The 13,529-nt window shown below is 35.9% G+C and overlaps 1 protein-coding gene across 1 annotated transcript; it reads right to left on the bottom strand.

The window, feature by feature from the left end:
• Nucleotides 1-163: 163 nt before the first annotated feature.
• On the bottom strand, nt 164-9,524 carry LOC115417965 (E3 ubiquitin/ISG15 ligase TRIM25-like). Its single transcript, XM_030132213.1, has 9 exons — nt 9,440-9,524; nt 6,997-7,359; nt 6,820-6,915; nt 5,636-5,869; nt 5,368-5,527; nt 4,176-4,217; nt 3,039-3,095; nt 2,714-2,952; nt 164-810 (listed from the first exon to the last, which is right to left on the bottom strand). The coding sequence occupies exons 2-9, from the start codon at nt 7,342-7,344 to the stop codon at nt 511-513; spliced, it is 1,476 nt and encodes a 491-aa protein (XP_029988073.1). The 5' UTR covers nt 7,345-7,359; nt 9,440-9,524; the 3' UTR covers nt 164-510.
• Between the last annotated feature and the right edge of the window lie 4,005 nt (nt 9,525-13,529).

The following is a 13,529-nucleotide window of genomic DNA, read 5'->3' as shown; positions in this document are numbered from 1 at the left end:
AATTTACAGATCACAGTGGATTTACAAATGCACAAAACATTTAAATTAAAATTGCACTTATTTTTCTGAAGACATTTAAGTTCTTATGTGTTCAGGTTATTCACATTTTATTGCGAAAGGATAGTTTGTAAATATGTTCATGTGATTTAAGTTTTTTCACATTAAACTAAGAACATTTTGAGTTGTTATTATTTATAGGTTGTTACGCTGTTATTTTTCTTAAATTGGGCTGTATGTGACAACTAAACTAAAACACTTTAAATATCTTTGATGTTTAATGTCTTTAGTGTAATTTCTGCAAACTTTATCCAGTGGGTTGTATGTTTGACATCCTTGCTACAGAAGATAATATAGTCTACATTCTTACTTTTCTTTTTTACATTTCAAGTCTTTACTAAGGTTTTTGTATTTAGTCAGACTCTAATAAGTACCTGAGAAATGTTCCTAAATAACATAAAAAACAAATAAAAACTCAATGACTGACCCCTGACTGAGCATGGCTGTGCTCCCTCATTCCACGGTGCAGAAGGTCACGGTAGAGTTGGACCCCAGCCACACTGCGGGGTACAGGGCCTCGGTGAAGCTGATCTGGAGGCGGAGCATGAGGTGGACGCCGCTGGACGTCACGGTGAAGAAGCAGAGCAGACCCGTGTCGTGGTCCAGAAACACGCCGATCCGACGGGACACGGCGCTGGAAGGCATCACCACGGCCTGCTCCTCATTTCCGTGGCAGAAGGCAAAGGAGGACGCGCTGCATTTCAGACTCCAGGACAGAGCGTTGTGTCCCAGTCTGCACTCATTAGACGATCCCTGAGGACGTGATGGAACCGAAGATGAGCCAATTAGTTTGTGTGCCATATAGTTACATTAAATCCTCCTGTGATTTGTGCTTTTGCTTTCTCGAGGAGTCGATGTATTTTTCCCCTTTGACTCTGAAATAAAATGACTGAAAGTACCTCTTCTTCTTGAAACAACAGCATCTGATTTCTAGGCTACATAACCCTAATTATATGTTACAATGTGGTAAAGACACGTCACAAGGTAAAAAGTCCACCAGCACTGAGGCACATGCATAGAGTATTAGGATCAGATGGTAATACTATAGAACAGGGGTGTCCGATGCTAAATACAGCCCAATCTGATTTCAAGTGGGTCGGGCCAGTAAAATAATAACCTAGAAATAACAATCCAAATTTTTAACCCGCTCCCCAAACAAGGGGTATTGTTTTTGATTTAGTTTGTTTGATTGTTAACACTAGCAGTAAAACTATTGGTTGAATTCATACCAGATTTGGTTTATAGATTGCCAGTGACCCAGAATAGATGTCATTACATTTTGGGAAAAGTAGGCCAAAGAATTTGGAATTTTTTTCTATTTGGATGTATCTCAACGTTGCCCAATATATTTTTTTTTTCATTTTTTTCTTTTGTTTTTGCTTTTGTAAATCTGTTCTTGTATTTTTGTTAATAAGAACTGTGCACACATGCTGTGGTGTTTGTCACCACATTCAGATGGACAGTATAACTACATGGACCTGTAGAAATTTGATTAATATCTGTTTACAAATGAGTGCAAAGCAGTTTGATTACTAAAAATTATGTGTATTTGTAGACATTTGAAACACTTTACGATTTATGATTGATTGTACGTATGATAAGGTTTAATAAGTTATTTTCTGCTCTTCTAAGATGACGTATATTGCATGTCATGTGCTATTGTGGTTAGACACTGCATATAAAACACCTGTGTATTTTGTATTTGTGGATACTTGGAAATGTTTGACTCTTGATCATTTATAATTGATCATATGTTTGAAAAGTTTCAATAGACTTTTTTTCTGTTATTCCATTATGACGTATAACGCAGGTCACGTGTTGTGATTAGATGCTACATATAAAACACCTGTGTAAGTTTGTCTGTCCTCAGTCTGATGAAGGGCCTCGGCTCAAAACGTCACTGAATAAATGGTTTGGGAGCTCACAGGTTGTGCGGACCTTCCTTTGTTTTTTCAAAAGTAGGCCAAAGCTAAAATTTTTTATGAATTTTTTAATATTTTCTTTCCTATTTACTTATAATGGCCAAAAATTCAAAACTATTGGTTGAATTCATGACACAATGGGTTTACAGAATGCCAGTGACCAAGAATAGATGTGGTTACATCTTGGGAAAAGTAGATCAAAGTTAAACATTTTTAGGAATGTTTAAAATCTTTTTTCTTCCCCCATTTACTTATAATGGGTGCAATTTCAAATGTCTATAAAAACATCAATTTTGATTCAATTTACTTCAAACTTGGCACATATATAGAGGGAATTAATATGCTGACATCATCACAAGCATAGACATGATGTCATCAGCTGGATCGATGCCAAAAAAAAGTACAATACGTGTGAGGGGCTGGATTTGTTATGCCTAGCACCACTTGTTGTCTTTTAGTGAGAAAAAAGTGCAATTACATTATGAAAATGTGAAGAACCTGAACAACCATGTACAACCTGAAATTTCTCAAGAAAAATAAGTATAATTTCAACAATATTACGTCTCATCTTGTTATTCACATTAGTTAAATCCTCATGTGTTTTACAGTTTGTTTTCTCAAGGATGTGATGTATTTTTTCCCCTTTAATTGTGGGTGAAACTACCTTTTTTATTACTATAATTGTATCATATTCATAAAATTGCCCTGTGAACCTTAGATGATAGTCTATATACCTTCCTTCCAATGCTGCTGTACGTGACTCCCACTGACACCTGCGTCCCCTCCCACTCGACCTCCCAGTACCGGCGGCCCTGCAGGCCCTCGTGGCCCAGCACCTGGCCCCAGGTGTCAAACCGTTCTGGGTGGTCCGGGTAAGACTGCAGTTGTCCAGTTCGACTGACAATGCGATTCCCTTTAGTCAACAGAAGCTCCTTGTGTGCAGTGAATGGGTCCAAAGATAGTGGACAAAAATCTGGAAAAGAGACCTGGTTGTTATTTGATGTGATGAAAGAAAACGGTGTTAGTGCAGAGTTTGTTCAGAGTTGAGATGTTACTCACACTGAAGGAGATGACTTCTACTGTCCAAATCAGGAAGAGATGCAGACTCACAAGCCCCTATAAATATATTATAAAGAAAAGAGAATATGACTGATTCATTACCTTTTGATATAAATATGTCTGTCAGTGATAAAAACGAAAGTAAATAGTTTATCATAGATTTAAAGGTGTTCTATGTAGTACTGATATTCCAGCAGGGGGAAGTCTTGTGCCATATACACTTAATACACTACCAAAACCAAAACCACCGACATTCATAATGTTATGCATCCACAGACTGTATCACTCACTGAATAAAGTATAAAGCTCATTGTTTACACATATCTGTATTATCCAATCCAATCTTATTTGTAAAGCACTGTAAAACAACCATAATGGACCAAAGTGTTGCACGGAAGAATAATTAAAACCAAAATAAAAGAATAAGAATAGATTTAAAATAAATAAATAAATTAAAAAAAAAACATAAAAAGCCATACAATTAAAAACAACAACATCAAAAAAAGAAAAACAACCAAATAAAAACAACAGAATTAAAAATAATACCTTATTATGGTCTATTTAGTATTAGGGTATCATCCTTTTCTCCTCTCATAGCTGGTTATCTTGATTGTCTTTTAATCTTCATTTCATCCTACAGTTCACATTATACCTCTGTTATCTTATATCTGTTTTTAGACAGAAAACAACCACAGTAAAACCACTAATCACTGCTGTTTTCTGTGTGGTTTGTGTTGTCAATAGCTGCACTGAAGATCATTTCTGTTTGGAATCAGAGCTGTTACACTTCAGTCTGAATTGCGGATCAACAAACAACACTGCAAAAATCCAAATCTTACCAAGTGTATTTTTCTCATTTCTAGTCAAAATATCTCATTACACTTAAAATAAGACAATCACCTAAAGAGTAATTTCAGTGAGATATAAGAACTTATTTATAGACAACAGATCTTGAAAATCTTATTTCAAGAAATCTTACCAGTGTGGTGACATAGTTTGACTAGAAATGAGAAAAATACACTTGGTAAGATTTGGATTTTTGCAGTGAATGAACTTAACTTTCTAATTTTTGACATTTCAAAAGCTGAGGTGACACAATGAATCACTCTAATCGTCCATGTTTATTAAGAAACTTACCTTTACTTGTCTTTTGCATCTGCAGGATCTTTACAGATTTCACTGTGAAAAGAAGGCATCTACTGTCAGGACTTAAGTGACTTTACATTTTAACCCATAAAAACCCAAACTACCACTGGTTACCAAAATATTTAATAACTACTGACCCACAAATCATTTCAATACATGTAAATAATTGGTGTAAAATACAGTTTATCATCTTTTCATGGTAATCAGATATAACCCATTTGGACATTCAGAGGCTCCGTAGTGAATGTGGAAACACCGTCATCTTCTACAACACTGATTCACCAGTAAAACCCATGGAGTTGGATCAATGACAGTGGATGGACACACTTGGTTTATGTTCAGTTAATGATATCTTTGCTGAAAATGTGACTTTTTCTTCTGTTTTTTTCTCTTTTTGATGTAATAACCTTTGAATTTACTCTGAGTTTTCCTGAACATCTAAATTTAAAATAGGAAATGAAATAGAGGAAAATACATGATTTAGAGTGAAAAATGCAAAATACAGAGCAGAGTTCTGACAGGTTTCTACAAGTTAAATTTAAGATTTTTTAAGACCTTTTTAAGACTACTTAGAACAGAATTTAATGCCCATTTCACAGCCATACTGGCAACAATTTGTGACTCCTTGAATTTAGGAAAAACTCACGTCAACCAGGTCAAAAATGATCTTTTTCTCCAACCAGGCATTATTAAATTTGCACTTCCCCATGGTTACTTCTCACTTCTGTGATCATTTCTCACTGGGGGCGGCAAAGTTAGCAATAATCGGTTCCTAATTTTAATATAAATTGTCGGATTGGAACGGGTGGAACTGAGTCGACTAACGTTACTTTATTTGCAACTTGGACATTTCCCAGACACATTTAAACACAATAAAGCCAACAAGTTTATGGCAACGTAACTTAAGGCCTACCATATCAAATTTAATCACTTTTAAAGACTTTTTTAAGGTAATAGATGCAGATTTGTAAATTCAAGACTTAAGACTTTTTAAGACCCTGCAGGAACCCTGACAGAGGATAATATTAGAATAAATGGTGATAAATCACTTATGAAAGATTAAATAGAGAGAAAAATTCATTTGGGAACTGACACAAAAGTAGCACTGGGTCTTCATGGGTTAATAAAACTCATTTGTAAATGTGACTCAACACTTAAAGCAGATGTGATGAATCTAAGTTACCTGTGGAGGTGACGTTGTGGAGTTCTTTCTGATACAGACTCTCCAGCTGCTGTTTCAGGTCTGAGATAGTCCTCCTCACAGGACCGAAGGAAATATTTGGATTCACCTTCAGAGAGTTGGGTGCTCCTGCTGCCAGGAGGGTACCAAAAGACTGACACGTCTACTTCAAAAACAAAGAAAAAACAACCAATACTAACATCAACAATAGTGACACTGGACCATTTGAGTTTGTGATACACATGCGTCTGAGATACTGTGGCATATTTACCTGAGTGATCAGGCACTGGTCCTGAGTGTGTGATACTTTCTCCAGTTCAGTGTCTTTCCTCTTCAGTTCTGAAATCCGCTGCTCCAGACGCTGCAGCTGGTTCTCAGCTCGAGTGAGTTCAGCTTTCTCCTGAGCTCGGATGATCTCCTTCATCTCTATACGACGGCGCTCCACAAACTCCAGCAGCTCAGAGAAAAGCCTGCTGCTGTCCTTCACCGCTGTTTTTGCCAGACGCTGCACAAAATTCCCACAGGATTAAGTCTTCAGTTTATTTTTGTCAGTGTTTTAACTAACAAGATATAATGAAAATCTGCAACATGCATTGACATTGTCATTAATTCACCAACTGCAAAAGTCTTAGCCAATACAAATCTTTAAAATGACATTTTGGCAGAGAGCTGTTAACTGATGCTGATACCAGTGTTCTGTTAATTTACTTGTTTTTGTTGTTATTTATCACTCCTGAAGAAATAAATCTTCATTATAAATAAAACATTAGTTAATATATTAGAGTCTTTGGTCCTGACACAGATTCAAACACATTTATGAAAAAGCTTTTAATATAGGACGACAGACAAATATCTGTCATCTTTACTGGTAAAAAGACATCTTCTATGTCAACACCAGTATCAGCAAATATTGGTCAATACATCGCTGCAATCCTAACAAACACTGATACATGCATATTAGCTACATCCCACCTCATCCCACTTTCATAGATCTGTTAATGGTCCCTTTGTATCACTGACAAAAATATTTGACTTACAATAAACCTTTTTAAAAAGTAAAAACCAAAGTAAAAGTTTATTTGGCAATCACTCTTAACTTTCTATTCTTTAATCTTTTTAACTATATTTTAGCATAACATTTCTGGATGGTGACTTAAAATGTCTGGTTATTTTGTATATTCATGGTTAACTCATTTTATTGTGTGGCACTTTCATTTTAGCCTTGACAGGTTTCTACCACGCCATCATACATTTTTTTTTTGTAAAACCACATGTTTTATGTGCTGTTTCCATTTCTGTGTGTAAATAAAATACAAATATAAAATAAAAAGTGACATTTTAGGGTTGAATGTGATGCTTCCGTTTTGTATTTGTAACAGAGGCAGTATCTTTTTACTGCAGGGCATCGGAAACAGAGGCTAAATATAAAATGCATTCACTATTCTTTCTGCTTACAGAAAAAGAGCGCATGGCCTGTTTGAGATGCTGATGTTCCGACTCCCACTCTTGGATTTGCTGAGCCAGACGCCTCCGTGTCTCACCCAGCAGCCTCTGAAACACCAACATGATATGGAATAAGAACATGCGCGTCTTTTATGAGAATCAAATATGAGTTAGAGGCTGTCTACTCACCTCCCCGTCAGTCCTCTCAGGCTGAACTGAGGACACATCAAACGTGGGGTGTTCAAAGCTGTACTCCTCCTGATACAGAGGTGGGGCAGAAGGAGCAGCGCTCAGCTTCAAAGCCCTGAAACTCTGGAGCATCTCCACCAGCAGGTTGTTCCTGCCCAGCGAGGGTCTGGGGCTGAAGGAGGCCCTGCACTGTGGACAGCTGCAGGTCTGTTCATGGTCCCACAGGTCAGTCAAGCAGCTCATACAGTAGCTGTGTCCACATGGGATGGTGACCGGGTCCTTAAAGAGCTCCAGACAGATGGAGCAGCAGAGACGGGCTTCATCTAGAGCGAAAGAGGCCTGAGCCATGGCAGCTGGAGGAAACTGGACGCACAGAGAAGAGGGAAAACAGAAATGAGACAGTAGAGACAGTATTTTTTCAAACTACCAACATCAGCAGAGGTTGACACTGATAGAAAATAATTTTTAATGCAAGGAAAGAGTTAATTTCAGACACACAAAATGCATTCTCAGTCTTTTTTTCTGTTATGATATGGGGTTTGAGCTCCATACTATGTATTTGGTGAGCAAAATAAAATAAAATAAAATAAAATAAAAATTAAATAAATGTCTGAGGAGCAGGACTGGGGAATGACATTGGCTGATTAATGGACTTTTCCCTGCTTGAAAAATGATCACTATTACATAGGCTTTTAACAATCTACTGTCATTTAGCGACAATACCATCAACAATTTGTTTTTTGGCATCCTATAGACACACCTTACAAGATAATTTTCACTTGCTCCATGGCAGATTCTTTTGTTTAACCCTTTCATGCACCGTAGTCACTACAGTGGACAGCTATTCTACAGCTGTTCTCTTGTATATTCATGGATTTTATCAGTCAATACAGTGGACACTTACACATCATCCCATACAGTGCAGTTCATACCGTTACTGTAACTATGCTGTTCTTGATAAACCTGATCTGCAGTACCATGTTTTAGTATAAATCAATAAAACAGGGTCTTTTTTTTTTTTTTTTTTTTTTTTTTACATATTATCTCCATGAAATAAATAATAACTAATATTAAAGTGTGTTAAAATGTGGGAAAACATCTGATGAGCAGCATTAAAAATGTTTTTATTGCATAGTTTTCCATATCACTTTCTGATATTAGGTTTTAAATACGTGTTTCTTTGCTTCAAAAGTTAAATGCATGGGGTCCGGCTGAATGGACATTTTTGTAACTCCTAAAAAAAATTTAAATAAAATAAATTGCATTGTTTTTTCATGCCTAAAGAGGAATAAAAACACTCAGGAAAAATATCTTGACTAAGGTCCGCATAATTCATGCATGAAAGGGTTAATTCAAGCAAAAAAAAATAAAAAATCTACCAATGGACCAAGTGAAAATGATCTAAGTAAGATTTCTTGAAATATGATTTTCAAGATCTACTGTCTCAAAACAAGTTCTTATAGCTCACTCAAAAGTTACTCTTTAGATGATTATGTCTTATTTTAAGTGTGATGGGATATTTTGACAATGAGAAAAATAAACTTGGTAAGATTTTGAATTTTTCCAGTGTGAGTCCAACCTTATATTTATATGAAACCCCAAACATCATAATAATTGACAGCTTTAAAAGATTTATTGTAATGTAAAAAAAAAAAAAAAATGGAGCTGAAAAGTACTTTCTACATACAATTGCAATAAACGTTATTTAGGGTGTAAATAGTTTTTGTAGAAATTCACTGACATGGTTTTGGCAATTTTAATCATTTTCTTTAGAGCAGAACTTGTAGAAGTAGTGGAGAGCTTCTTTTAATATATTTATCTGAACTTTGACACCCCCAGTATAAGTTGGCATAATTTTTTTCTCTTTTTTCTGTCTTTCTGATCTTCTTTTTCTTCTTTCCTTCTGTACATGATTATAATTGAGCAGTTATACAATGACTTCTATTACGACTGATCACTTACTATGATTATGAAAAGTCTATATTTGTAATGTAAACTGTGCTATTCTACCTAAAGGTTGTTTTTTTTATTAAGTAGTCTGCAGATTTTTTTTTTCAACTGTTCGATCATTCCTCTGGGATATAATATTAATAGCAAACCTTAAACAATTGTGCAAAGAATTCAACGGTTAGACGAGTGATGCTAACCAAGAAAATGATTAAAACACACACTTTTCTGGCTACAGATGTAATTATTCTTATGCATTTGGTTAGAAGAACGTCTAAAATACATGTTGAGTTGTGTTAATCTTCCTCCTGGGTGTTTTAAAAGGTTGTGTAATGTTTATTTTCCTTCGCAGTGATTACACTATATGATAAGCTAACACGAGGTTAATACCAGGCGATTAGCTAGCTAGTAAGCTACATTTAACAGTGAGTTTAATTCCTTGAGCCAAATACTTTTTCATCGGTTTATCAGTGAATTAGTACACAGGTTTTCTCACCAGTGGCGTCCAGGAAGAAGGGAACGAGGAGAGAGGAAACAAGAGGAGAAAAGAAAAGACATGACTGCGTTTGACTGCCGGCTGGTGGTGGAACCCAGACAGTGTACAATCTATTTTTTATTATTATTTTTTTTAATTATTATTTATTTTTTCCCCCACTAATTTATTCATTATTCAACGACAGAACATACAAAAAAAAAAAAAAAAAGAATATAACAAGACTATTCAAAACATCAGATATCCCAAACCATAATAGCCATAAACTAATAAGAAGAAGAAATAAAAACTACAGAAATAAATAAGGTAAACATACATAGACAAAATATTGATTAATTAATTAACTAAAGAGAATAAAAATACCATACCATACCAACTTTATTTATAAAGCACTTTAAGAACTTTACAGCTGGCTAAAGTGCCGTGTACCAAACATAAAACAAGGGATTAAATAAGTAAATAAAACTAGTGATAACACTGGGTGTTAAGTGGGCTAAAAACAACACAATACAAACATCATAAAAACAAAGACAAGTTAAAATCTGTTAAAAAACAGCATAAAAAAAACCAGACATGTCACTCACTGATTAAAAGCTGATGAGAAAAAGTGTGTTTTTGAATGTGATTTAAAGACAGGTAGAGACTGAGCCTACCTAAAGATCCAACAATAAGTAAAAGTACAGTTAGAAAAGGAAAGAAAAATAATATTACAATACGAAGTGGCAGACCACTCTACTCAAGGTAATCACTGGAAAAAATTAAAACCTTACCAAGTGTATTTTTCTCATTTCTAGTCAAAATATCTCATCACACTTACAATAAGACATAATCACCTAAAGAGTAACTTTTCAGTGAAATATAAGAGCTTATTTTTAGACAATAGATCTTGAAAATCTTATTTCAAGTAATCTTATCAAGATAATTTTCACTTGTTCCATTGGCAGATTTTTATTTATTTATTTTTTTTGCTTGAATGGAGCAAAATAATCTGCCAATGGAATAAGTGAAAAGTATCTTATCTTCAATTATGGCGTACTCGGAGAAATGTTTGTCGGAAGTCTTGACCTTATATGTTCAAATGTCATGACGTAACTAATTATAACGTAACAAATTAAGCAGGAATTAAAACAGGTTGTAGAAATCCACTCGATTTTTGCCAAAATTAATATAAAGATAGCTTTGCAGCACCTGGAGGGTTCAAATTCATTCTTTTTGAGCTATTAGGGTCCCCAAATACACAAATAAATGTACAAAAGACTAATAAAAGTAGGTTTTGCAAAATATAACCCCTTTAAAGAGATTTTATTTAAGAATAAGTGCGATTTTTAAAGCTGTAATGACTTTACTCGTCCACTAGATGGTGGTGTTTAACATACTATGCTGAGTTAAGATCACAGATGACAGAATAGAACAAGACACTGAAGGAACTTAAACTCTAGTCCCGCACCTTCTATAGTACCTACTTGTACTTGAGTATTTCAGTCTTCTGTTACTCTACACACTCAGTGCTCACTATATTACATACACATGTTCAACTGAATGTTAACACATGTCAATCACATGGCAGCAGCTCAATGCATGTAAAATATAAGGAGCAGTTCTGAGGCCAAAACACCTTGTTGACCTGTTGCTGCAGGTCAGACGAGGACAGCCAGGTTGGTTCAAGATAATAAAAAGGCAAGAGTAACCCAAATAATCTGTTGTTGTACCAGTGGGATGCAGAAGAATATCCATACCAAAACAATGTCAAACATCGCAGCAAATGGGATATGGCAACAGCATGTACTTTCAGTGGCCATATTAAAAGGTACACCTGGTACGAGTAAGGTGCATTTGTGAGTGTACTTCTATTCCACTACATCTCAGATGCAAATATTGCTTTTTTTTTTTACTCCACTACATTTGTCCGACAACTTATAATGATTATAAAATCCTTTTTTTTTTTTTCAAATTAGGACATTACGTTATTGGTTGAACATAAAATCCTTCTCTCAACCAAAATTGCTCTCAGAACTCTCTTGGATTAGCCAGAAAATGCATTGCCACAAAGATCAAAGTTGAATTTTTAGAGATAGGCTGCCCTCACAGTACAGCATCACTACAAACATACTATGATTCTGTAATGGCAAAATTACTTATATCCATATATATTCATATATATTTTCATATATTTCATATATCATATAGGCTTCTAACTCTATTTCAGATATATTCATGTCACTGTGTATTATACAGGGTGTTTCCAAAAAAAGTATACGCTCAGAAAAATGCCTAAAAAATGAAAGTTCCATAAGTTTCAGAAAATATCTATACGGTTATTGATAGACCAAGGTCTCATGCTTTCATTACCACAATGGCAGGTATCAGCCATACCACGTGAGTGAGCATGGTCCTTGTACTTAATTGGGATAGAAAATGGCTTGCGCACAGATATGAGAGGGATAAAACAAGATCAGACACCACAATTGGAAAGCTTAGGCAGGTGCTTTAATGCTGTGTAATTTACAAGAAAATTCAGTTAACCCTTTGTCTTCCAGAAGTCTCCAAACTTTGCACCCAGGCTGTGCCTTCCTTCACTCAAACAGCAAGTCCTTGCACGTCTGGTTCTGATCGTAGTCCATGCCAAAGAACGCAGGCACACACAGTTCAGTCTTCTACGTGGCCACCATTTCTTCGCAGGCACAGCTCTGCCCTCCTTAACATGTCATAAACCGCACGCCTTATCCTTCCACCATCCTGCCTCAAAAGAGTTACTTCAGCTTCAATACGATCCTGCAGGTCATCCAGGTTTCTTGGCGGAGTGACGTAGACCTTTGACTTCAGATGGCCCCACAAGAAAAAGTCAAGTGGGGTAAGATCGGGGGAAGAAATGGTGGCCACGTAGAAGACTGAACTGTGTGTGCCTGCGTTCTTTGGCATGGACTACGATCAGAACCAGACGTGCAAGGACTTGCTGTTTGAGTGAAGGAAGGCACAGCCTGGGTGCAAAGTTTGGAGGCTTCTGGAAGACAAAGGGTTAACTGAATTTTCTTGTAAATTACACAGCATTAAAGCACCTGCCTAAGCTTTCCAATTGTGGTGTCTGATCTTGTTTTATCCCTCTCATATCTGTGCGCAAGCCATTTTCTATCCCAATTAAGTACAAGGACCATGCTCACTCACGTGGTATGGCTGATACCTGCCATTGTGGTAATGAAAGCATGAGACCTTGGTCTATCAATAACCGTATAGATATTCTCTGAAACTTATGGAACTTTCATTTTTTAGGCATTTTTCTGAGTGTATTCTTTTTTTTGAAACACCCTGTAGAGCAGTTTGGACCTCTTTTGTGTTTTGTCCAGAGTAGAAGGCCAAACCAACATTTCTCACAGTGGTCTTATCTCTAAGTTCCTGACACTAACCAAAACACTTTCGACACATCATAATTTTCTCGTGGGAGACAGAAGACTACAGTGTGATTGGTATTTTTGGGTTCAGACTGTCTCAGTCTTTTGTCTGAGTGGTATCTCTTTCTATGGAGCTCCAAATAAAGGGATTTCTTTGACACTGAACGTTTGAACTTATCCTTCTTAATTGAAGACGAATTAGTAGAGTAATATTTTTCCATAACACTATGTTATTATTTTACTGGTTTGGCCCACTGCAGATCAAATTTAGCTGAATGTGGAACTGAACTAAAATGAGTTCGACACCCCTGTTGTAGAAGATGACAGTGTTTCCACGGTAAAGAGCCTCTGAATGTCCAAATGGGTCATATCTGATGACCATGAAAATATGAAAAACTGTATTTTACCTGAATTATTTCAATGCATTGATAGGTTTAGTGGTTCAGAAGTTATTATATATTTTAGTTCAGTAGATGATTTTGGTTGCCAGTGACTGTTTGGCTCTTTGAGGGTTAATGGAGGCAAAATATGCACCAGTAAAATTACAGGGTGTGATATGGGTTTGTGTTGTGATTTTATCCCCCCATTTAAAACTTATTTTCATATTAGATGTATGTGCACATATAAAAAGAAGACTTAAAGCTGAAGTTGCCCTTAAATTTGCAGCAATTCACAAAATCAGGTACTACAACTACAAGTGATCGACT

The sequence above is a fragment of the Sphaeramia orbicularis genome, chromosome 4, assembly GCF_902148855.1.
Source record: "Sphaeramia orbicularis chromosome 4, fSphaOr1.1, whole genome shotgun sequence".
Taxonomy (NCBI): Eukaryota; Metazoa; Chordata; class Actinopteri; order Kurtiformes; family Apogonidae; genus Sphaeramia; species Sphaeramia orbicularis.
The sequence above is the reverse complement of the archived record's forward strand: the minus strand, read 5'-3'. Positions and strand labels throughout refer to the sequence as shown.